The following is a 27582-nucleotide window of genomic DNA, read 5'->3' as shown; positions in this document are numbered from 1 at the left end:
ACTCTGCATCTACCGACCGAATTACTCAATTACTACTACTAAACGTTTTCATTGCTCCCCTGAAGGGTGAGGCGGGCCTCTTAGACGGTGACGCCGTCTCTCAGGCCTGGAGATTTGTTATGGTGAAGGAGATGTGCGGAGAAGGTGAGGGGGTAGGCGGCCGTGGCCTATACTACTAACTGCCCGGCATTCGCCTTAGTGCAGGAGAATGGAAAACCACACGGAAAACCATTCTCAGGACATTCGACGGGTGGGACCAGGCGTGAAGTCCAGCACTGTGCCCCAGGCCCGTCTCCTGAATGCAGAGGCGTAGAGCCACGGTAGAGCCGTGGCCAACTTTCCTCTGCTCAGTTGGCCAGTCAGAGTACAGAGCTGTTGGACCAAGGACAAGCCGTGGCCTCTTAAGGGACGAAACCCACTCTGCATCCACCGACGAATTACTCAGTATTTTTACGGGGGGCCCCCGTAGCCCGCTCCCCCGGCGTGGCAATCGACACAATATATATATATACAGGTTCTCATTGGAGTGCCGGCTGTTTGCCTGCTCTCATGTCCAGCGTTCTACCTAAATAAGAGTGAAATAACTTATTAAACAGATAGATATTAGTGCTGTTTGTAGGGCGCAGGCTGGTGTTCCGCTCCCATGTTTCTGTCGGGGGCGGAGGTGGATTGATACGTCCTTGGCCATCTGGCTGCGTTGCCGTCGTCTTCTTAAGTTGTACATCTCATTAAACTTCCTCGCCTGGTCCCTGGGTCTAGGAGCTGAAACATATTTACATAGGTGTCTGCAGTGTATGGGTTTATGTGTTATATAGATGTCAGCTTAGGGGAGGGAGTTGGCTATCGGCCCCTCGCCCACCCAACCCTGTGGCTGAACAGAATCTGCTTCGGTGTGGGATACTTTTTGTAAAGATCGACGTCATAGTGTCCGATCCCGCTTACTAATGGGTTGATCTTATTACTCCATGACTTTCTGTACATTTTTAGTGTCTGTTTACGTATGTGGTGCCTTATTGAGCTGACTTTCGCAATATTGCGTAGTTGGCGTATTGGTGTGTCGTAAGAGAGTCTGGCCGCTGCTCGTATGCATTTATTTTGTATTAATTCCAGCTTATCCAGATTCGTCATTGCAGTGAACCCCCACGCTGGGGCTGCGTACATGATTATTGGTCTAATTAGGGCCTTATACATGTTTATGGCTACTTCCGTGCCTATACTGGACTTTTTGTTCAGTATAGGATATAGCTGGCTAAGTCTTTTCTTTGGATATCTTTGATGTGGTGTAGCATGGTGAGCTTTCTGTCTAGGACTACTCCTAGGTATTTGGCTTTGTCATGTCATGCTATATCTTGATAGAAAAGCTTTAGCGGTTTTATGTTGACTGGTCTGCTTGTGCGTCCGTTCTTCTTAGTGAACAGCACGGCTTGGCACTTGTCAGCATTGACCTTGATGCGCCATTTGGTTAGCTTTGGCTCGAGAGTTCTTAGCGCTACTTGAAGCCTCTTCCGAGTGCACGCTAGTTGAGGGCGTGTGACTGTGATAGCAGTGCCATCGGCGTAGAGCTGTGTGGTAGTGAGTACTGTAGTAGGCATGTCGTTTGTATACAGGACGAAGAGGATTGGGCCGATAAGGGACCCTTGGGCTACGCCCGCTCCAATACTACGCGTACTTGACAGTGTGTTGTGAACGTCTACTTTGAACTCGGCCCTCCAGATAAGATTTTATAAGTCTTATATAGCCTGGGTGGAATTTGTGGTCTATTAGTTTCGCTAGTAGGCCTTCGTGCCAGACTCTGTCAAATGCTTTCTGGATATCAAGGAAAACCGAACCTGTGTCTCTTCGAATTACTCTAGAGCTGAATCCCTGTTAAAAGCAGACCTGGTTGCCAAGCTAATAGGAGTCTTGACACTTATTTCAAATCTTAAAAACAACCTTGAAATCTCCTTTTCTCTCTCCCTCATAAAAGATATAACAGGTACCAAGTGATTTGTACTGAGCTCTCTCCATGTCTCGAAACACATGTTCAAACCGCAATCTTTAGCTCAAAATGCGCTATATCAGCTAAGTAAGGAACTCTCTGAGATGTCAACATTCATATTATGCTCTCCTTGTTTCAAAACTTACCGTCAACTTACTACACATGCTGCCTCTAGTCGCTGGTAGCATACTATAGGTGAAGATTGCTGACCACGTGATCACAGCGAGAGTTCTCTGCTTTGTCTCTCGTCATTTCATCGAGGAACTCATGCATAGACAAGTCTCACGTGCTCTGTGTGTTTGTCTGTCAAAATCAAATGCATGCGCTCATCTGGACACACTCTCTTAACAGCTATGAACATTCAAGGTACGCGCCCTTTGTTTCAAAACATCTTGAGGTACCAACCGCGATCTATCAGCTATCAAAAGCATAAGTTTATCATCCTCAGTAGTGCTGCCCCTATACTTCCTCTATGTAAGCTCTCTCCCCCCCCACACACACTCAAGTACACTCACCCTAGCGATAAACTAATTAACTCTTCCTACATATGCTCCACTCTCTAGGAACAGAACACTTTCCACCATCTGGAAACAAGCAAACGAATGAACACTATACCACCGTCTTGGATTACTAATACATACGTGCTGCCGTCTGTCAACGAACTAATGAATTATATCTCCACCACCTTTCCATACCGCCAACTTGTATTAACAGCCCCATCTATTTCCCTTTCGCCTTTCAATTATCCCCCTCTCTCTACCTCGTACAACCCTATAAAATGACATGAGCTCACTACAACCTGTGTTAAAGTTTTAGACCTTCATACCTGACAGTAAAGATAAAACTTTTTAATTTATGTTAATATCCCAAGTACTATCAAATTGTAGAACGTATTTAGATGTCAATGTACATGTCAAACAAAACGAAAGAAAGAAAAACAAGAGAAAAACTTTTTGTAAATTATACTGAAATAAGATAAAGTTACAAACCCCTTAGCTAAGAAGCCAAACCCCCTCCCATCTCCTCCTTTTTCACTTCCTTTACCCCCTCCTTCCTCAATCACATCTCTCCAACCCACCCGCATCTCTTGGCTAGAGAGAGGGCGTAATCCTCTAAGTGGCCCACCCCACCCCTTCAGGGTCGGGAACGAAAACATTTGTCAGTCAGTACAACCTGCTAGTTCGTCTTCTGGTGAGCAACTGGCCTACTGCTGGTCTCTCCAGCTGTTCACCGCCCTTGGGCATCAAGCTTGAGGAGGACAGCTAAGGAGACCAGCAATATTTTGTATACCAAGGGGGCGCTCCAAATTTTCTTTTGGAGGATGGAAGGACGGTCTGGGGGAAGGGAGCCCTCTCCCATCAAACCTGGCCACTAACCTGAACAATGAGCTCCTCCACGGAGCCTTTGAGGTTAGGTTAAGGCGGTTAGATTAGGATTAGGTTATGACATCATGATGACGTCAGACGTCTCTGATTTTGCTGACGCTGCACTAATGAAAAATGCTCATTCAGCAAAGTACAAATCACCCTCCTTAATCCAGAACCGCTGTTGCATCACTAATCACCATACTCTGTGTCACTTTCATGTCAAAAGCCTTTCCCAACTGCTTCTCGGCCTTGAGTACATTCTCATTCTTACACTCGGGAACAGCTAGTATTTCAAGGGTGTTCCTTTCTGAGTACTCGAGCGACTCTATTACGTGATTCTTTAAAGCCCCCTAGAGCGCAGCTGAGAATTCTCCTGTGTTAGAAACTCTATCTGAGATAAACATTGAGCTATGTCAGGCTACACTTTTTAGTAGACGCACATTGCCATCTAATATTTAATGATCTAATTACAGATAAGAAGCACAACACAACATTTTCCATCTTTCCTTCTCGTTTACATTTGGAAATGACTACGCTATTCTACGATATTCTTTCTCACTATTGTCTAACTTCTAGTAGGGCCATGTCAACTAATCATAATGTGGTACTATCAATAACCTCGAATTATGTACATCATTATTTTCTGTAGTTATTTGACCTTTTCTTCTTCTTCTTCACAGGAGCAAGATTTCAAATCGTGCAGTATTCTTTCCAGGCCGGGGAGGAGTAGTTCTCACTTTCGTGCCAAACTTCCCAATCGACTCTTAAAGTGCTGTAGTTCTCATTGAAGCAGTGTGGCACAAGGGAGAACATTTTACGAACAGCTATTTAGAACACATTTTGAAATACAGTATGTCTAATTGGTCTATTTTAAAATATATTTTGGTATGAAACTTCGTTCCTTACCTTTTATTGAATAAATACTGAATGCTGTATTTTACACTGATGTACTGTACGGAAGGAACAGTTTTGTAACTGTAGCATCTCCGAGGAGTTGCATGAAGGAGGAGGAGAAACTATACAAAAGGAACCTTGCAAGATAGCCCACAGTACATGAATGATGACGGTAACAAGCCACATTCAAAGATGAAAATAAATGACTTACTTCAGAAGTGAAGCTGCTGAGGCACAGATGCATCTCTGCAATTGATGGAGATAAGGAAAGGATCAGTTCTCACAAGTAAGGTATATAATATAATTTTATTATATGATTACTATTTCTATCAGTTATTTTATCGTTTAACTTTGTTGCATTTAGTCAAATCATGGAATGGTTAACTGTAAGAAAGGGCCCAGAGCCACCAATAAAGTCAATATCTATCTGTATATCTATCTATCTATCTATCTATCCCTCTATCTGTCCATCTATCTATCTAGCTATCTATATATCATTCTATCTATGTTCACTTCTAACGACTATTTCCTCTGTACTGCCCGGGGTTATATCAAGTACTAAATTGCACAGAAAATAAAGATTTGTTCCTGTCGTGAAATAACATATTGGACTGGAATTATTTTTAATGAATCAGAAAGACTGAACTGAAGTTAATATTATTTACATTTAATTTTCATAGGTAATGAAGCTGTTTATGTATATCTCTACAGCATGGAACCAATATAGAATGAATGTATTAATCATAGCCCCTTCTGCAACTTTCATTTTTAGATTTCAATTTATAAATTATAACACCTTGTATGCATATGGTTGGTTGTATAATGGTGGGTTTGACAAGAAAAATATAACAAATTTGTTTGGAGCACCAGTAGTGTTTATAATCATTATCTCTAATTTCTAATTAATAATCCAAACTATCACTGGATTATCACTAGTGATGAATTATGAAAATTTATCACACATCGTAGTCATGACCTGGGTTTGAATTGAGATCCTTTCTACGACCATATATGCATCTTTACATTGGAGTACATAGAATAAAGAAATTAACTGCAACATATAACATTAATATATGATATTGGTCCCATAATACTGCACTGAATAATATAAACTCGATGACCATCTCAAACAAATCTGTCACACAAAAATATGCCATCACCATAAATAGCAATCCTACATATAAATTTACCTATACAACTTGAATATGAAATAAATAAGAATATCCCATTGAAATATCAAGCGGGTTTTTAAAAAGCAAGCATGCAGAAGCGTCGCCTGGTATCTGAACTCGTGATCATTATTTATTTAGTGCCATTCTCTTGTCTGTCTGTTAGGTCATCAGCCCAGAGGCTGGTTGGATCCTCAAATAGCACCACCAAAGGTTATGCGGTTATAAGGAAACCTCAAAAACCAATGGCAGCACCAAAATGAGGCGTACTAGGCAAGATGAGGAGTGAGGTAGTTTGCCATTGCTTTCCTCACTGGGTCAGAAAGTACTATTGCAGCACAACTGACCCTATGAGCAGCACCTTTCATAACAGTCAGATGCACTAGTCATGCTTGAATGTCATTACTCAGCACTACCCATACCCCAGCAACTTCCATATTGTCACAGCCATGGATGTTGACTGGGACTTTGGTGGAAGCTACACTTTACTCTGGCCTGTGCCAAGAGATGGATGCAAAAGTACTGTATCCATCAAGAAATGACAGCAGGCAGTGCCATTCTCTTATTAAACATTAAATTGATTAATCTTTGTTATGTTAATTAAATTGCATTAATTTAAATTGAATAGGTCATGCTCATAAATCAAAAATATCAAACTCCATCTCTGTTCTACAATAAGAAGACAACCACATACACTACATTTATATGCAAGGGAAGTTTCACATCCTACCCTGTCAGGAGAATTGAACTGAACCATTTGGTTTTACTCAAACATCACGGCGCCTTCAGTTGAAGTTGATGCCAGGAGTCCTTGGGTTCCCACCCTAGAGATGTCCATTGTCGTCCGGATCATCTGCTGCTAAGTCCGGGTCACAAATTGTTTTTATTGGCAGCTTGAAGACGTTATACGAACAAGACTTACAACCGTCATCATTATTTAATTATTTATATATGCTTAGTCCTGCTAACTTTGATTAACAGACATTTCACTTTGATTCTGTGTTCGATTCTGTGATTAATAAAATTTCTATTATTGGGGTGCAGTAATACTACTCCAATCAGGTCGTCACGCTTCAGTAATGCTATTTTTGTTGGGCAGTACGAAAATAATATCAGTTGGATTCTATCTATCTATCTATCTATCTATCTATCTATCTATCTATCTATAATCACTCCTAATGACTATTTCTTCCAAACATAATTATAAAATGAAGTTCATACCGGTGCAGGCTAAGCACCAGAACAACTGAATGGATTTTGATGTCACATGAATTTGTGACAAATGGGAACCGAGCAGAGGTGACCTCAGTGAAGGAAGTCAAAGAATAAACGGGCATCGGAGCACTTTCTTGGCTCACGCTACCTAAATGTTCAACTGTACAACCCCAATCATGTGGGAAGGATTTTTGAGCACAATATGCTCTACAAAAAAAGTGCACGACGATACACAGCCCATTTATCTGTAAAAGGAAGCTTTCAAAAAGTGTTTATATATATTAGTTTGCAATGGAAAATCAACCTTAAAATTAGAAACTATACTACCAAATCAATCATCTAATCCTTATCAAAATAAATTGTTTATTTTTCTCATTCATTTTAAGGTAAAGTGCTCTTTTCAGTATATTATTTTTACGAATAATATAGGAGTCATCGTCCTTTTTTGTGAAAGTGCAGGGATGGTTTACATATCGCATGTGGGGAAAGGTGCGAGTTAACAAATAGGCTGTCGGAAGGGCCTTGAAAAACCACTAATGTCGTCTATGAGGAAATCGTGTGAGGATTATTGCCGTAACTTACACATTATTCCTGAATGAAGGTGGGGCGAGCCGCTGGTCTCTATATAATCTGCACGATGTTGGTGAGAAGGTAATGACATAAAAGGGGGCTCATTCCTCTTTTAAAGCTGCCGTCATCTGATTCATGTCTGCCTGTAAAGCTATCAGGGCCAGCTTGCTGGCCTTTGGCTCAATTCCCGGTCGAGTCAGGGATTTCAACCTTCATTGGTTAGTTCGCAGGACTTGGGGACTTGGTGTTTATGCTGTCGTCAGAATTAGAACTCATCTTCGGTAACACCCCTCCCTTACAGAGGCGAGGAATCAGGCCTCTACTACTAAAATGTTTTCATTCCTCCCCTGAAAGGGAAGGCCACCCTTAGACGGTGACACCGTCTCTCAGGCCGGGAGATTTGTTACGGTGAAGGAGATGCTCGAAGAAGATGAGGGGTTTGGCGGCCGTGGCCTATACTAGGAACTGTCCCTGCGTTCGCCTTAGTGCACGAGAATGGAAAACCACGGAAAACCATTCTCAGGACAGCCGACGGTTGGCGCCAGCCTTGATGTCCAGCCCTGTCCGTCTCCCGAATGCAGAGGCATGGAGCCACGGTAGAGCCGTGGCCACCCATCCTCTGCTTGGTTGGCTGGTCAGAGTGCAGAGCTGCTGGAACATGGACCAGCCGTGACCACTTATAAGTTGAGACCCACTCTGCATCTACCGACCATCAGGCTTCTCTGGAAGCCAGATGCCATTATTAGCTGTTTTATATTTTGTGATGAGTGTTGACATTACTGTAAATGTGGTATCAAACCACCCTACGCATGCTCGATGGTGATTAGGTTGGAAGGACGGGTTATCAAGCTCATCCACCAAATTTACTCATGAGGCAGTTTTTAAAAAGTAACTATGATCAGTGGAAAATGGTAAATAAAAATGTAATCAGACTCTGGGATGGGTTTAAAGCAATTGTTGAGGAATGTGAAAACAGGTTTGTACCTTTAAAGGTGGTAAGAAATGGTAAAGACCCACCTTATTTATAATAGAGAAATTAAGAAACTAAGAAGGAGGTGCAGACTGGAAAGAAATAGAGTTAGAAATGGCTGTGGAAGTAAGGAGAAATTAAAGGAACTTACTAGGAAATTTAATCTAGCAAAGAACGCAGCTAAGGATAACATGATGGCAAGCCAGTTGGCAGTCATACAAATTTTAGTGATATGTGGAAGGGTATGTATAGGTATTTTAAGGCAGAAACAGGTTCCAAGAATAACATTCCAGGAATAATTAATGAACAAGGGGAGTGTGTATGTGAGGATCTTCAATAGGCAGAAGTATTCAGTCAGCAGTATGTAAAGATTGTTGGTTACAAAGATAATGTCCAGATAGAGGAGCAGACTAATGCTAAAGAAGTATTAAAATTTACATACGATAACAATGACATTTACAATAAGATACAAAAGTTGAAAACTAGAAAAGCGGCTGGAATTGATAAGATTTCTGGGGATATACTAAAGACAATGGGTGGGGATATAGTACCATAAATGAAGTACTTATTTGATTATTGTTTGCTTGAAAGAGCTATACCAAATGAATGGCGAGTTGCTATAGTAGCCCCGTGTACAAAGGAAAGGGTGAGAGACGTAAAGCTGAAAATTACAGGCCAGTAAGTTTGACATGTGTTGCATGTAAGCTTTGGGAAGGCATTCTTTCTGATTATATTAGACATGTTCGTGAAATTAATAACTGGTTTGATAGAAGGCAGTTCGGTTTTAGGAAAGGTTATTCCACTAAAGCTCAACTTATAGGATTCCAGCAAGATATAGCAGATATCTTGGATTCAGGGGTCAAATGGACTGTATTGTGATTGACCTGTCTAAAGCATTTGATAGGGTGAATCATGGGAGACTACTGGCAAAAATGAGTGCAATTGTACTAGACAAAAGAGTGACTGAATAGGTTGCTATATTTCTAGAAAGTAGATCTCAGAGAATTAGAGTAGGTGAAGCTTCATCTGACCCTGTAATAATTAAGAGGGGAATTCCTCAGGGCAGTATTATTGGACCTTTATGTTTTCTTATATATATAAACTAGCAAGATACCAGTGCTTCGCTACGGTATTATACTGAAATTTATAATTAAATGCTTAATGTTTAATATATAATCCTCCGAAATTCGCGATCTGACTCGTTTTCTGAGAGATTACGGCAAAGTTCGTCACATTTTTCAATCTTTCTTTCCAGCAATCGATTTTGTACTTCGTGAGGTAGGTCCAGGTATTCCACGCGGTCAGTTCGGTCCCTAAATCTTTGCCATCTTTTCCTATAAGCATTTTTAGTATGGATCAAATCCTGAAGGAGATCCGGCGTGGTGTCGTCTTGGGTGCCTTGGCGGTACTGAACCCGCGGCTTGACTATTCGTAGTCATTACCAGGCCAGGACCCGTTTCCAGCACGGTCCGCACAATTTGACGATGGTCCAGAACATTATTATTATTATTATCATTAGATGTTCTGGACCCCACAGCAAGATGCAAGACCACTACTTGGCGGTAAATTACATCTGCTACCATTGTCATTGTTGACAATGTGACCAGCACCATTGTCGCGCGTAGGCAAGTGTGCGGGATTTCTGGCGATAGGAATGACATACTTCCGTGCATTATTGACCTTATTATAGAGGTGAATAATTTGACGGTCAATCTCAAATGTGTTTAAATTTTTATTTATATGCCAGGAGAGTCTACTGTAATCTAAGAATGTTCTCCGAAGGAAAGGATGGCTGTTGAAATCGAACCCAGGAAAGATTAAAAATGATCGGTTTATGATCCGAATAAGTACATCGAAAATCTACAGCCTGTTTCCAGCCATTCGACAGAGTCAGGAATGGAATGAATAAAGCCCCCATCTAGCGGCGACAGTAGGAATTGTGCCGGCTGCCGAAGCACTCCTCTGGGGCAATGAGCGATGAATGACAAATGAAATTAAATATTGGACAGTGTTGCTGGAATGAATGATGACAGGGAAAACCGGAGTATCCGGAGAAAACCTGTCCCGCCTCCGATTTGGCTAGCACGAATATCACATGGAGTGATCGGGATTTGAACCACGGAACCCAGCTGTGAGAGGCCGGCGCGCTGCCAAGTGAGAAACGGAGGCTCCTTATAAGTACGTTATGAAAAGTAAAATCAATTGGTCTCACCTCCTTTTACACACCACCGCCGTTAAGTATATTTACACCCCCGCCCCAAAGAAAAATTAAAAGAAGGCGTGTTTCTTTATGTTTAAAGGAGATACCAAACACCAATGTTCACGTCTGTTACCTTCAGTTTTGATATATAAGTATCCCCATAAAAATAGTTCACATTTTTTTCACTTCCTTTCACCCCCCTCCCCCCGCAGGTGAATTTTCCGGGGGAAAATACTTGTTTCTTTAATAGTAAATGATCTTCTAAATACCAATTATCACGACTCTTAACTTCTTCAGTTTTTTATTTGTGTGTCCTCATGAAAGGAATTCAACTCTTTTTCACTCCCGCCGCCCAAGATGGTTTCCCCTTCAAAACGCGTTTTTCTTTGTTTTTAAAGGAGAGCCAAATACCAATTTTCACGTCTGTAACAACTTTAGTTTTTATTAGATGTATGTATTCTCATACAATTAAGTCAAGTAATTTTTCAATTCTTTCACCCCCCCCCCTCCCCCCATTGGATTTTCCGAAAATACGTGTTTCTTTACTTTTAAAGCAGATTCCAAATATCAAATTTCACGTATGTAACATCTTCATTTTTGAGATATCAGTAGCCTAATTAAAAGAAATGGACACCATTTTCAGTCACTTTTCCACCCAAGTAGTATTTCCGAAAACTAAAAATACACGTTTCTTTGTTTTTAATAGAGATAAAAATACCATTTTCACTTCTGTAACATGTTAAGTTTTTTTATATATACTGTAGATATTCTCATTTTAAAATTTCACCCCTTTTTATTTCCCCTTAAGTGGAGTTTCCAAAAACAAATCACCTATGTTTCTTTACATTTACAGGAAATTATAAATACCCACTTTTTACGTCTGTAACATTTTACCTTTCTCAGATATTCTGTAGATACAGTCTTTCAAAAAATTCACCCCAATTTTTCACTCCAGTAAACCGCCATTAATTGGATTTTCCAAAAACATAAAATACGTGTTTCTTTATTTTTAAAGGAGATCCCATATACAAATTCTCAGTTCTGTAATATCTTCAGTTTCTGAGATATATGTGTCCTCATAAAGGGATTCAACCCTTTTACACCCCTCCTATTGGGATTTACAGAAAACAAAAAAATACGTGTTCCTTTATTTTTAAAGGAGATTCTAAATACCAATTTTTACATGTTTAAACTTTTAAAGTTTAAAGATGTAGACACACTCATTTTAAAAATTCACCCCCATTTTCAACCCTCGTTATTTGGTTTTTCCAAAAACGAAAAAATGCCTGCTTCTTTATGTTTAAATTAGATCCCAAATACCAATATTGAGGTCTGTAATATCTTCAGGTTCTGAAATATAAATAGACTCTTTAAAGGCATTCAACCCCTTTTTCCCCCTTTTCCACCCTTCCCATTGGGATTTTCCGAAAACAAAAAAAGTACGTGTTTCTTTATTTTTAAAGGAGATTCTAAATACCAATTTTTACATCTATAAACTTTAAAAGCTTTGAGATATAGATATACTCATTTTAAAAATTCACACTTTTTCACCGTTTTTCACCCCATCTATTGGGATTTTCTGGAAACAAAAAAATACGTGTTTCCTTATTTTTAAAGGAGATTCTAAATATCAATTTTTAAAACAAAAAAATACGTGCTTCTTTACTTTTAAAGGAGATTCCGAACACCAGTTTGCAGGTCTGTAATATCGTCAGTTTCTGAGATATAAGTATCCTCATTAAAGGCATTCAACTCCTTTTTCACCCCTCCTATTGGGTTTTTCCAAAAACAAAAAAATACATGTTCCTTTATTTTTAATGAAGATTCTAAATACCACTTTTTACATCTGTAAACTTTAAAAGTTATGAGATATAGATGCATACATTTTCAAAATTCACCCCCTTTTCACCCCCATTAATTGGATTTTCCTAAAACAAAAGAATACATGTTTCTTTATTTTTAAAAGAGATCAAAACTACCAATTTTCAGCTCTGTAATATCTTCAGTTTCTGAGATATAAGTATCCTTATTAAAGGCATTCAATCCATTTTTCACCCCTTTTCACCACTCCTATTGGGTTTTTCTGAAAACAAAATAATATTTGTTTCTTTATTTTTAATGAAGATTCTAAATATGTATTTTTACATCTGTAAACTTTAAATGTTTTGAGATGTAGATTCACTGCTTTTAAAAATTCACCCCCCCTTTTCACCCTCCCATTAATTGGATTTTCCAAAAACAAAAAATACGTGTTCCTTTATTTTTCAATGAGATCAAAAGTACCAATTTTCAGGTCTTTAATATCTTCAGTTTCTGAGATATAAGTACTGGTATTCTGATTAAAGGCATTCAACCCCTTTTTCACCGTTTTTCACCCCTTCTATTGGGATTTTCTGGAAACAAAAAAATACGTGTTTCCTTATTTTTAAAGGAGATTCTAAATATCAATTTTTAAATCTGTAAACTTTCAAAGTTTTGAGATATAGATACACTCATTTTAAAATTTCAACCCCCTTTTCACCCCCTTAGCGACGGAATATCCAAAAATCCTCTCTTAGCGAGCACCTACATCTTAGTATGAATCTATGCCCAAAATTTCATTTCTTTATGTCCAGTAGTTTTGGCTCGGCGATGATGAATCAGTCAGTCAGTCAGTCAGTCAGTCAGTCAGTCAGTCAGTCAGTCAGTCAGTCAGTCAGTCAGTCAGTCAGTCAGTCAGTCAGTCAGGACAAGTTACTTTATATATATAGATGATATGAGTAAAGAAGTGGAATCAGAGGTAAGGCTTTTTGCAGATGATGTTATTCTGTATAGAGTAATAAATAAGTTACAAGATTGTGTACAACTGCAACGTGACCTCGAGATGTGAGATGGACAGCAGGCAATGGCATGTTGATAAACAGGGTTAAAAGTCAGTTTGTGAGTTTTAATTACTGCGTTGATGGGGGTAGAAGTTCCTTTTGGGGATCATTGTAAGTATCTAGGCGTTAATATGAGGATATATCTTCATTGGGGTAATCACATAAATGGGATTGTAAATAAAGGATGCAGATCTCTGCACAAGGTTATGAGGGTGTTTAGGGGTTGTAGTAAGGATGTAAAGGAGAGGGCATTTAATTCTCTGGTAAGACCCCAACTAGAGTATGGTTCCAGTGTATGGGACCCTCACCAGGATTACCTGATGCAAGAACTGGAAAAAATCCAAAGAAAAGCAGCTCGATTTGTTCTGGGTGATTTCTGACAAAAGAGTAGCGTTACGAAAATGTTGCAAAGTTTGGGCTGTGAAGAATTGGGAGAAAGGAGACGAGCTGCTTGACTGAGTGGTATGTTCCAAGCTGTCAGCAGAGAGGTGGTGTGGAATGACATTCCTAGACGAATAAGTTTGAGTGGTGTCTTTAAAAGTGGGAAAGATCACAAGATGAAGATAAAGTTGTAATTCAAGAGGACAAATTGGGGCAAATATTCATTTATAGGAAGGGGAGTTAGGGATTGGAATAACTTACCAAGGGAGATGTTCAATAAATTTCCAATTTCTTTGAAATCATTTAGGAAAGGCTGGGAAAACAACAGATAGGGAATCGGCCACCTGGGCAACTGCCCTAAATTCAGTATGGATTGATTGATTGATTGATTGATTGATTGATTGATTGATTGATTGATTGATTGATTGATTGATTGATTGATTGATTGATTGATTGAACCAACAACTGTAGATTGCAGTGGCATGCACTGAACCCCATCTACCCCTTTGCTGCTGATGTAAATAATTTTGTATTTACATGTTAATATTATTCCTTAGAAAGCTTTTTACAAAGAACTGTGAACGTCTAAGCCAAGTACAGCTGTCTCAACAATCCTCTCGCACTAGCGCAGTTCAGCTTCTCCAGCGAGATGGATGTCCTTGCCGGTGCAAAAGAGAGCTACCCCAGCAAAATTTAAGTTGCTTGGTTGAGGTGGCTCTGTGGACCCTCCCCCGACAGCGATTTACTGCGACAGGCCAGCTAGCTTAGATAAGAGATGTTAGTTTTAATACTTGACACTCAAAGTGTTCAGCGCCACACACTAGAGACTACAAGAAAAATATCAACATGTTAACAGTATAACCACATGAACATCATCTTGCTAATAAAAATTGAGCCGGTTTGTGGAATCAATTGCAATATAGAGAATATACTTTATTTTTGGATTTCGGCATGTATAAAGATTTTTTGAGCATTTTATTGATGCCACGTGTAGAGTATGTTTTCCGATAGCCGCAGAAAAATAATTAGGTTTGCCCAACATGAATACAGAGCTAAGCGCAAAGTAAAATTGTTTTGTATAGTGGTGTGTAGTGAAGTTTTGCAGTGTTCCTCTCGGATTATAGGTGAAGTTTTCGTGAGTTCTGTGCAATTCTTCATGAATATAACGTGTGTTTTATGTCGTGACGAATATTTTCCCCTCGTTTTTCGTTGATGCACATATACTCAGTAAGCGAGTGAAACTATAGAATATCGGTGACGTTAAAATACCAGTTAAATTTTTCTGATTCGGTTTATGTTAGGCTGTTTAAGTTAAAAACAAATATTTGTTCCCAGTGTATTTTTGTGAAAACAATTACTGTTCTATCACTAAGCGTCATCAAGTGAAACTGTAAGTACATTGTTTTTTTTTTCTATTTGCTTTATGTTGCACCGACACAGATAGGTCTTATGGTGATGATGAGATAGGAAAGGTCTAGGAATAGGAAGGAAGTGGCCATGGCCTTCATTATGGTACAGCCTCAGCATTTGCCTGGTTTGAAAATGGGAAACCACGGAAAACCATCTTCAGGGCTGCCGACAGTGTGGTTCGAACCCACTATCTCCTGGATGCAAGCTCACAGCTGCGCGTCCCTAACCGCATGGCCATCTCGCCTGGTGTACATTGTTTAAAAATTTGCTCTAGATGAAGTTATGATGGTGTTGTCACTGCTGTGAATATCAATTTGGAAATATGTATGAGAGTGTGGTTGAAAATATTCTTGAAAGTCCTTTCTCAGGTAGACCTTTCCATGAAAAATGCAGCCTTATAAAATGGTCATGTTGACTTTAGAGAGTGTAGTGGGGCTACAGTGGCTTACATAAAAAAAAAAAAATTTTTTTGCAGCTGGGGTAACGAATGTGTTCACTGGTAGATTGACGATGCCTGAAGTTATTGTTCTTAAGACAAACTCGAGATCAATTAACACCTGCTGAGAAATGAGTATGGGAAAAGGATTGTCTGGCATAAACATAAGTTATTGAATATCCTCAGCAGTTGTTTTGTGACAGTTCTGGAGCCTCCTCCTCCTCAGCAGGCTGCTCTTCCATACACCACTTCGTAGGCTTCTGGCGCAAGGCCTAATAGGCAAGATGGCTGCTATACATTATCTTTATGGAAGGTTTCATACTCTCTCAATAAAGAACCATTCTTTTAAGTTCTTGTTGTTGATTCATTTGGATCTTTGGAACATCGAGGTCTTCAGTCCATGTATTTACGTATATGTAGAAATTTTTTATAACCTTCATTACTGTAGTAACTGTAGTAGTGTGTTAAAATGTGCTAATATTAGAATAGGGGTGAAAACATCCCTTAGTTTAAAAATTTATCATCTCCCCAACCAATAGTCTTAGAAAACTTCATTTTAGTTAAAAATTTATCACAAATAATAATCTAACAGTTTATATATAAAATGATTCCAAATGATTCTTCTCAAAATTTTGGGTAAAAATAACCTCGAATGTTTAAAAAGTCTTGGATGATACTCTAAATTACTTTCAGAGTAAATAATAGGTTGGTGTGAAAACATAACTTAAAAATGTATTATCTCCTCAACTGATGGTCTTAGAAAGGTCTTTTTGAGCTTAAACCTCTGAAAGGTGATATATATCTATTAATCCATAACTATTTTTTTTTCTTCAAAGTTTCGAGTAAAAAATGTCTTGGGTGAGACTTTGAATGACTTCTAGAGTAAAAATATTGGTCCCAAATGAGTAAATTTATAATACCAATATAAATATTTCAGATTTCCTTTGGGAATCAACATCTATATCATCTGATAGCCAAGCAGGCATCAATTTTTGGTAAGGAGACAAAGTCTCTCATAGTGCATTGGCACTGCCGGTGGCTCCAAGTAGCCTATGCAGTGGCCTCCACGGTATGCACTAGCCAGCGTCTTGGTAAGTGTGCTAGGTACCAACTGATGAGCCCAACCTGGCACACGAGGGCGAAACGCTGGCAACCAGGAATTAGTTAGCTGGAAAATTTATAATGTCCAATAATGGACCATTTATATTGGTATTATGATTCTCATATCTTGTAATTACTGCACACGACACATCAGTCAGGACACTAACAGTTCTTCTGGAAAATCAAGCGTTGCTGCTTGTTTCATGTCCATGCTGAAATGCTGCTGCCAATCTCAGAAGGGTTTGGTATGGAGGGACATTTTTCCCCATAACTTCTGCAAGCTCTCCATGATATTCTTTGGTACTGTGACCCTGGTAAAGAGCCAGTTTGTTGGTATGTTGTTCTTGCCTCATCACATTCATTCTGCACAGAGACTGACTCACTGCTGCAGTCCCATTGTCCTGTGCGTGGTAACTGTCCAATGCATTACATTATTGTGCTGTGTCCATGTACTGTGAGTGTCATGCTTTCCAGGATATATGACCATTGTGTGGTAAAACTGTGCAAATATGAGGAAAAAATTAGTTGCCATGTCTTATGCTCTAACCCTTGTAGACGGGCTATGTGACCCAGATACCCAACAGGCTCTTCACCTTAGCCAACACAAAACCCTAGGAAGTGTTCTCTGTCATGCCTTGGAGTTTGAGGCTGGTAAGTAGGAATTGAGACTACAGACTACTGTGCATTGCTTGGAAGTGGATGTAATTGCACAGCCACAGGTAGATAACTCTCTCATTGACTTCCTTGAATCTACAGCAAGGTTTTTCAAAGCCAACCAGAACCCAGTAATGAGGCAATAGAATGATACCTAAGCCAGCCAGATTTTTCACCTGCTGGAATTGTTGTAACAGAGACCATATATGCTAGAACTGCAAATACTGATGAAGAAAAGATCCTCCAAATGATGCCAGGATGGCTGAGAAGTCCAATAAATGTCAATTAGCCAGCCATAGCAGGTAAACGTTGGCTCAGGACAGAAGTCAAACCCCAGCAGCCCATGCCTGCATAAAGGGACTACGACCCTACAGTAGCTGCCTGCTGGTAGATGAAGTCATCGACGAGATATTGCTGAGTGTGCTGGTTGACAGGAAGCAACGAGAACCATTGTCAAGTCAACAGTTGTGCAGCGGTGGAGAATTCATCCTCAATAGTGAACCTTAACCATGTGACTGCCAATGGAGAGATGATGTCTGACGCTGGCAAAACGGTGATGGAATTCTCCATGGGACAGAGGACAGTAGATATCGAGGATGAGGTAATCATTGAATCGACTCCTTCAATGAGTAAAGAATCATCCTCGACATGAGATCCAACATGCTTGAATATGGGGATGAAGAAATCAATGAGAGACCAGTGAGGGAAGGTATTTCTTTTTAACAATTTGCTTAACGTCGCACCGACACAGATAAGTCTTATGGCAATGATAAGATAGGAAAGGCCAAGGAGTGGAAAGGAAGTGGCCATGGCCTTAATTAAGGTACAGCCCCAGCATTTGCCTGGTGTGAAAATGGTAAACCACAGAAAACCAGCTTCAGGGCTGCCGACAGTGGGGTTTGAACCCACTATCTCCTGGATGCAAGCTCATAGCTGTACGCCCTTAACCACATGGCCAACTTGCCCGGTGAGAGCCTAACTTAATTTTTTAGATTTTACACATAGTTCATCCCAGATTTTAATGTTAATTGTGCGTTTGTACATTAGTTTTTAGTCAATTGTGTGTTTGTACATTTGTTTAGTTATTAGATGTATTACATTAAGGCTGAAGATGGCCAGCCAAGGCCGAAACTAGTCCCTAGTTTAGTAATGTAATTCAATAATATTGGATATTATAGTATTGAGAAAGGTGGACCATTACGACATTAATTTAATTATTATTATTGTGTGTATTTCTTTATATGCCAGGTGAAGATGCTAGATGACCTGACCTTCCCAGCTAGGATGAAGGTGGACATGGCTGTGGACATGGATGGAGCTGATGATCATTTGGTAGTCACTGTGTAGCCAGAATATCAGAACATTCAAACAAAAGGGTTACAAATTGCTAAGATACTGATCAACATCTCTCATCAGCCTTATATTGGACTGTTCAGCGTGAAGGATTATGATATTGCTGTCCACCAAGTCAACCCTCTTAGAGTTTGTGAACTTTTTATATGGATTGCCCACTGCAAAGCCATCTTCAAACATCTTGTCCTCTTCATGTTGCTTTGCATGCAGAACTTGTTGAAATGGAGCCTTGGAGCCTTCTCCAAGCCCACTCCAAGCAGACGTATGAGTTAGAGCAGGACAGATCATGCTAGAGGCCCTGTGGGAATTGTGTGAGAGATCCATCGACAACCTAGAATATGAGCAAGGAAGAAGCTAGAAGATGTTATGATGGGGTCTCAGGATGACTTCTACCTGGACAACAACAACAACTTTGGCCCGATGAAACTTGTACAACATTAGATTGATGTAGGAGGCAGTACACCAATCAAGGCTCCATTTCAACAAGTTCTGCTTGCAAAGCAACATGAAGAGGACAAGATGTTTGAAGAAATTAAGGAGCAGTAACTAACATACCCCTCAGAAAGCCCTTCGAGCTGCCTGGTAGTTTTGATGAAGAATAAGGATGGCTCTACTCAGTTCTGTGTTGACTGCAGGGAAATGAATGATGCCAAAAAGAAATACAGCTACCTGCAATCTTAGACTGATGATACTCTGGGCACAATATCAGGGTCGAAGTGGTTCTCTATGATGGATCTGAAGAGTTGTTATTTGAAAGTTGAGATTCATCCTCAAGACAAAAAGAAGACTGTGTTTTGGTTGTATATGGTCTTTGGCTGTTCAAGGTAATAATGTTTGGGTTGTACAACTTCCCATAAACTATTGAGAGGCTGATGGAGACTTTACTGTGAGGGCTGCACTGCAAGACATGCCGGATCTACCTGCATAATGTCATCATCTGGTAAGCACCTTTGAAGAGCACCTCAAGAACTTGACAGGACTTTTTGGAAAACTGAGAGATTCTTCAGGGAGAAGTATAGAACCTTGGCCATATCATCTCAAAAGAAAAGTCCGGTCTGATGCAAGGAAGTCCATGGTAGTGAGGAAGTGGCCAGTACCTAAGCACAAGTCCCAGGTTTGAAGTTTTCTGGGTTTCTGCACCTACTACCACTGATTTGTCAGAGGTTTTGATAACATCACTAAACTGCTGCATTGCCTTATGGAAAATGACCAACAGTATACCTGGATGGAGGAATGCCAGAAAACTTTTGACCACTTGAAGCATGCCCTGTATACAGCACCAGTATTGGCATATCCCAGAGTTGAAGCATAGTTTGTGCTGGACATGGGTACCAGTAAATTTTTCATTGGGTGTGTCTGGTATCAAGTCATGGACAATGATGAAAGGGTAGTGGCATCATTCTGAAAGGACTTCTCTGAACTGGAAAAAATTACTCCATCGCCCAGAACAAAATGCTGGCCATTGTGAAGAACTTTAAGTATTTCTGTTACCTGTATGGCCAAGAATTCTTCATCAGGAGTGACCATGCATCACTCAGGTGGCTTCTAAATTTCAAGAACCCAGAAGGACAACTCGCACAATGGCTGGAAAGACCACAGCAGTACAACTATGTGACTAAACACCACAAGAGTCACCTACATTCCAACACCGATGCTCTGTCCCAAAGATCTTGTCCAGAAAACCACAAGTTCTGTTCCCACAGGGAGGGTGAATAACTTCCCTGCCAAAGTACCACCATTAGAGATCGAGGGAAACTGGAGTCATGCCTCTTGGATGAATGCACAGGGGAATGACAGGACATTAGAATGCTAGCCAAGTGGAAGGGTACCCATGCTTTGAGGCCTGGATGGACACACATCAGTAACCTCAGCCCCAAAACGAAATTCTACTGCTCACAAATGGATCCACTGGTGACCAGGGATGGATTGCTGATTTATGTCTGGAAGAGCAGTGATATAAAGATGCTCCGGATGTACATGGCCTTGTGGGAATATTATAGCAAGTTCATGTTGGAAATTCAGGAGGTCGCCTTGGGGTTAAGAAAATCCTGGCGAGATTTCGAACATCGTTCTACTGCGTGGGATGCCGAAGGCATGATGCGACCAGCAAATGCTACTAGACATCATGAAAATGACCTAGTGTGGCTACATAATCCTGTAAGGAAGAGAGACTTGTCCCCAAAACACCACATGGCATGGGAAGGCACCTACCATGTTTTGAGAAGAATAAATGATGTCATCTATCTCATACAATAGAGCCAATGAAACGAGATGAATGTAGTGTAGGTGGACTGATTGCTGCCTTACTAAGGAATAGCTGAAGAAAGTAATGGAATGGGTCAACAAGCTCTCTAAAGGGGGCAATGTTAAATGCTCATGAACTGCCAGTCCTCTGTAGCCCCCTGGTGGACTGTAGGAATAGCATGTCTGAGAATAACGATGAAGTCCTTTTTTTTTGTAGTTAGTGTTGGCCATTGTGTGTTACTGTCGAGTGATACCTGTTGAGTAGTTCAGTGTGAGGAGCAGTCACATTGATCTTGAACTAATTGTGTTGAGTTGATTGTGCAAGTCATCGGCTTTGTCTCGAATGTGTGTGAGTTATCAGCCTTGTCTGGAGTTGAGCCAAGTTTTGTGACATTCACTTACCCTCACCCTCCTGTCAACTCTGAACTTGCATTTGGAAGAAAATACATCTCACTACTGTCTCCTACAGTCCACCTAGCAATTTGTTATGCATCACAGTAACTGTTCTCATTTCTCAGCGAGTATACATATCTGATGTCGTCACCGCATGTTGAACTTCGTGTTGATTCTACGTCATACTGGAAATTTCCAGCATGTTCTTTCCCCTGTCTATGCACATATAAATACTAGGCTGTACGCAGCTCTTATTAGCCCATGTTTTATCAATAATTATTATTAGAGGGTGAGAGACTTGCTAGGTTTTATGGAGGCTTGTCCTCCTCACAATGTCTTTCATCATGTTTATTCTACTGGACAAGATAAGAGAGAGAAAAATAAGACTGAATTATGTCAGTCATGAACAGTGAAGCAATGACTGTGATCACAATAATATAAACTTTCCCCTTTAGAAAAATATGGAATTAAAGAAAGCAAAATCTTGGTAAGTTTAATTCCATTAAAATATTTAAGACTATTTTGTATTTTGAGTACTATTAATTATGGTGAGTGTATAGTTCCCCTTTACTAAATTTGCAAACAAACTTGAACTTTCCCTTAATCTTGTCATGTTTTATGGGGTATTATGGACTGTGCCATATTGCATTCACTTGGTGGCCCTGGCTCACTCAGCGTATGAAGGTTAGTTCACCTTCAAGTATTGTACCGGTATTATTCAGAGACATAATTTTAATATATTTATGATTTAAATGTGAAAATCCTTGTCCTTAAACTTTTCATTCCCAAGTTCCCTTCAGCCTTATGCATGTCCTGTACCAGATTTTTCTGGATTTTTTGACAATGGTTGCCAGCATTTCGCCCCAGTGTAGCATTACAAAAATGTTGCAAAGTTTGAGTTGGGAAGAATTGAGAGAAAGAAGAAGAGCGGCTCGACTAAGTGGTATGTTCCGAGCTGTCAGCGGAGAGATGGCGTGGAATGACATTAGTAGATGAATAAGTTTGAGTGGCGTTTATAAAAGTAGGAAAGATCACAATATGAAGATACAGTTGGAATTCAAGAGGACAAACAGGGGCAAATATTCATTTATAGGAAGGGGAGTTAGGGATTGGAATAACTTACCAAGGGAGACATTCAATAAATTTCCAATTTCTTTGAAATCATTTAGGAAAAGGCTAGGAAAACAACAGATTGGGAATCTGCCACCTGGGCGACAGACCTAAATGCAGATCAGTATTCATTGAATGATTGATTGATTGTAATGCTACTCTTTTGTTGGAAATCACCAGAAACAAATCAACCTGCTTTTCTTTGGATTTTTTCCAGTTCTTGAATCAAGTAATACTGGTGTGGGTCCCATACACTGGAACCATACTCTAGTTGCGGTCTTACCAGAGACGTAAATGCCCTCTCCTTTACATCCTTACTACAAGCCCTAAACACCCTCATAACCATGTGCAGAGATTTGTACTCTTTATTTACAATCATATTTATGTGATTACCCCAATGAAGATCTTTCCTTATATTAACACCTAGGTACATACAATGATCCCCAAAAGGAACGTTCACCCCATCAATGCAGTAATTAAAACTGAGAGGACTTTTCCTATTTGTGAAACTCGCAACTTGACTTTTAACCCCGTTAATCATCATACCATTGCCACTGTCCATCTCACATTATCAAGGTCATTTTGCAGTTGCTCACAATCTTGTAACTTATTTATTACTCTGTACAGGATAATATCATCTGCAAAAAGTCTTAACCTATCTCTGATTCCACTTCTTCACACATATCATTGATATATATATATATGTAAGGAAACATAAAGGTCCAATAATACTGCCTTGAGGAATTCTCCTCTTAATTATTACAGGGACATATAAATCTTTGCTTACTCTAATTCTCTGAGTTGTATTTTCTAGAAACATAGCCACCCATTCAGTTACTCTTTTGTCAAGTCCAATTGCACTCATTTTTGCTTTCTATCAAACCAGTTATCAATTTTGCAAACATGTCTTCTATAATCAGAAAGAATGCTTTCCCAAAGCTTACATGAAATTCATGTCAAACTGACTGGCCTGTAATTTTGCAGCTTTATGTCTATCACCCTTTCCTTTATATACAGGTGCTACTATAGCAACTCCCCATTCATTTGGTAAAGTTCCTTCATGCAAACAATATTTTTTTATTTTTTAAATTTTTTTTTTGCTATTGGCTTTATGTCGCACCGACACAGATATGTCTTATGGCGACGATGGGACAGGAAAGGGCTAGGACTGGGAAGGAAGCGGTCGTGGCCTTAAATAAGGTACAGCCCCAGCATTTGCCTGGTGTGAAAATGAGAAACCACGGAAAACCATCTTCAGGGCTGCCGACAGTGGGGTTCGAACCTACTATCTCCCGAATACTGGATACTGGCCGCACTTAAGCGACTGCAGCTATTGAGCTTAGTCAAACAATAATCAAACAAGTACTTCAGATATGGTCCTATATGCCAACCCATTGAATCTCATCAATTCAAACCGCTTTTATAGTTTCCAATTTTTTTATCTTATTGTAAATGTCATTGTTGTCATAGGTAAATTTTAATACTTCTTTAGTATTAGTCAACTCCTCTATCTGGACATTATCCTTGTAACCAACAATCTTTACATACTGCTGACTGAATACTTCTGCCTTTTGAAGATCCTTGCATACACATCCCTCTTGTTCATTAATGATTCCTGGAATGTCCTTTTTGGAACCTGTACCTATACATAATCTTCCATTTTTCACTAAAATTTGTATGACAGCCAATTATGCTTGCCATCATGTTATCCTTAGCTGACTTCTTTGCTAGATTCAATTTCCTAGTAAGTTCCTTCAATTTCTCCTTACTTCCACAGCCATTGCTAACTCTATTTCTTTCCAACCTGGACCTCCTTCTTAGTCTATTTACTCCTCTGTTACAATATAGTGGATCTTGACCATTCCTTACCACCTTTAAAGGTACAAACCTATTTTTACACTTCTCAGCAATTGCTTTAAACCCATCCCAGAGTCTTTTTACATTTTTAATTACCATTTCCCACTGATCTTCACTATATTCATAAAAGTCAGGCTCATCAACATTCCCTAAAATATTATCTTCCTTCATGCTTTCTTTCCACTTCTGTGCACCCATCTCAGAAGACAGTTGTGAAAGGAAGTCACAAGGCACTTAATTATAATCAAAATACAGTAAGGCAATTTGTGAATCATACATCTTCTGAACAGAGCATGTGATAAACAACGAAACTAGAGTGTCAGACTGAATTTGGATGTAGAGAATACCAAATTGCTTGAAATCTGAGTTAACTCATGTTTGGCACAGCAGGAGACATGTTGACATCTGAATTAACTTGGTCATGAGATGGAAAATATTAATCTTCTTTATTTTCTAGGCTCTACTTTATCTTTACTTAATATAGGATAATGGATGAATTCATATTTTTGTAAGTCAAGAGAAAAGCTGTCTGTGGTTGTTATGACAATCTGTGTTAAATAATTTTGGGCCTAAATTATAATCAAATCTTTTTGGTATTTGAAACTTATCTTTCAATTGCTTTTAATAGCATCAACCTGTGAGTGGTTGCTAGCCAAATTGTAACACGAGTAGTTGCACGCAAGACTTTCTCTCACATTAAACTTAATTTAAAATGAATGTATCTTCTACAATTTTGTGGGGTGTGAGAATGAAATGAATTACTGAAATGAGACGCAAATTTTCCGTTATATATTTTAGATTTAAAAAAAAATGATTAGCCGTATATTACAGAAACAAATTACTACTTAATGGAAATTGGTCATTAATTCAGTCACATGTCAGTACTTAATATTCACAAGAGTGCCGAGCTGAATGGCTCAGATGGTTAAGGTACTGGCTCTCTGAGCCCAAGTTGGCAAGTTCGATCCTGGCTAAGTCTGGTGGTATTTGAAAGTGCCCATATACGTCAGTCGTAAATTTACTGGCATGTAAAAGAACTCCTATGGGACAAAATACTGCCACCTTGACATCTGTGAAAACTGTAAAAAGTACAGTAGTTATTGGGATGTAAAATCAATAACATTGTTATTAACATAGAATCTTCTGACAGCATAACACAAATACAAGAATAAAGTACAATAGGTCTTCTCTCTAACATTTGAGTTAGATGGAGTTTGTTACAGCACTTGTTACCCAGCATTCTTTCTCTACTCATAATTTTTGAAGACTCATTTATCAGTAATTGCAAATGGAGAACATTTTGCACTCGACATAAGTCAAATACTAATGCCCACAACAGGAGAAATTTTCCCTCTGGACTTCAACGTAACACCAATGGCTCTGGTTACGCGATGAGAGGACTTCTCACGCAGGGCGCACAAACTCATACGAATCTTTGTTCCGACTAGAGGATGGGATGCTTACCCTTCAAAACTGAATTGCCTTACTCATGACAGTTATCAACTCAGATAGAAGAGGGAGCAGTCACCTCCCTTGTATCACTGAGAAGTAAATTCACAATAAAATGTAATGTGAGAGAAAATCTCATATAGCAACCACTCGTGGGTTAATAAACTTTTTACTTAGAGTAATTAATAGCCTGCCTGGTGGCCATGATCATTAAGGCATGAAGTCTATATGGTCTGACACCGTGATTAGCCGGTTTGAGTCCCGTTGGTCGATAAAAATTTTCACCGTGAAAATGTTGGCTGGGGGCATAAACTCCTGCCCTTTAAACATGCCTAAAACTCCAATGTAAAATATGTTTCTCAACTGGATTACAGTAAGTCTCAGTAGGTTAATATTATTAAAGTAGGATTTGATTCTTTGATATTTATTAATCAAATGTATGAACTCATATCATTGTTGCACCTGATACTGACCCACAGCACATATTTCATCAAGAGCAAAATTCTTTGAAGTTAGTCACACAATATTGAACTTTAGATGTCTGAATCCTACCGGCCAAAATTCTAAGCTGAATTATTTCACATAGCAGGTTTTATAGACACAAGGAGGATATTATATTACTAGTACTTTTTGTAACTGATATTCCATTCTTTTCTTACTCAGAACATTGCTATTTCTGAGTGAAGAATCTCTAATTAATTGTGCCTATGTCTCCTTTGTTCTTTAACTTTTATTCTTTCCCTACCCCTTTTTTTAATGTCTGTGTATGCAATTTCCTCTACCGTACACCTGTTCTAAACTTGATGTACCATTCACAAAGATCTCTACATATGGGCCTAGGCACGTGTTTGTGTCATACTTTCTCCACTTTGTTTCATGGTATCTGGTTGTATGTTAGCATAACGTTTCATTTGAGCATAATTACCTTCAATAAATACCTGCTCTCTCTTGTCGCGTGACTTAGTAGCAGAACCCTTTCATTGGTACGTCACATTGTACTGTTATCCACCCACCATCACATGGTAGCAGTGTTCTGTTTTTCCTACATTATAGCTTTAAATTCTAGTGCTGTACCATTATAATGGCACATTTTTCTGATTAATATTCTGGTATCAATTTTTGCCCATTTGAACTTCCAGTTCTGAACAAGTCACTACCTAACTTTAATCTTCTCCATATAACCAGACTATGTCATTCTCTGAACAACCTAAGCCTCTTCTAGGTTTCAGGGAGTCAACTCTGAAGGACCACAACAAAATTTACTATCCGAGTCAAAATCTCACCCATTTATTTCTACGTGTAGGATGCAACCTTATCCAAACATTCAATTTCAGGCACCGCTCAATGGCCAGTCTACCCAATATCATCCTGATATCCCAGATATCCTTTCCAATATGTCTTTAACTCATTCATTTAACTTTCATATCATAAAGAAAGCTTTAGCTTGAGTATCACAACTCACTGCAGCAGACTGAAAAAGTTTAACACTGTGGTTGTTTTCAGCAAGGCAATTTTTCAAACATAACTCGCTCCATTTCCACGATTACTTTATTATATCTCAAACTTCCCACCCATTTAACTAACTCTTGGTCAGAGAATATGCATAGATTGAGATCACCAGCTATGATCACGTTCCTTTCCTTATCATTTCCCACATAGTTGATTATCTTATCAAATAATTCTGAATCAGCATCTGTGCTACCCTTTCCTGGTCTGCACACTCCAAAGACATCAAGTTGTCTATTATCTTTAGAAATGAGCCTTACCCCTAGAATGTCGTGCTTGTCATCTTTAATTTTTTGGTAGCTTACAAATTCTTCTTTCACATGAATGAATACTCCCCCTCTTACCATTCCTATCCTATCTCTACGATACACCCTCCAGTTCCGTGAGAAAATTTCTGCATCCATTATATCATTTTTCAGCCATTATTCAACTCCTATTACAATATCTGGTAAGTATATATCTAT

The 27582-nt window shown here is 39.3% G+C and overlaps 1 protein-coding gene across 2 annotated transcripts in view; it reads left to right on the top strand.

Moving 5' to 3' along the window:
- Positions 1–4671, top strand: part of LOC136862942 (amino acid transporter heavy chain SLC3A1) — a 148124-nt gene extending 143453 nt beyond the window's left edge. For both annotated transcript variants that reach the window (XM_067139233.2, XM_067139232.2), the window contains one exon: positions 4026–4671. In XM_067139233.2, the coding sequence (XP_066995334.2) occupies positions 4026–4113 (88 nt within the window). In that variant the 3' untranslated portion in view covers positions 4114–4671. The remainder of the gene's footprint in view (positions 1–4025) is intronic.
- The last annotated feature ends 22911 nt before the right edge of the window (positions 4672–27582 follow it).

Source organism: Anabrus simplex, chromosome 2, assembly GCF_040414725.1.
Source record: "Anabrus simplex isolate iqAnaSimp1 chromosome 2, ASM4041472v1, whole genome shotgun sequence".
In the NCBI taxonomy this organism is placed as follows: Eukaryota; Metazoa; Arthropoda; class Insecta; order Orthoptera; family Tettigoniidae; genus Anabrus; species Anabrus simplex.
The sequence above is the reverse complement of the archived record's forward strand: the minus strand, read 5'-3'. Positions and strand labels throughout refer to the sequence as shown.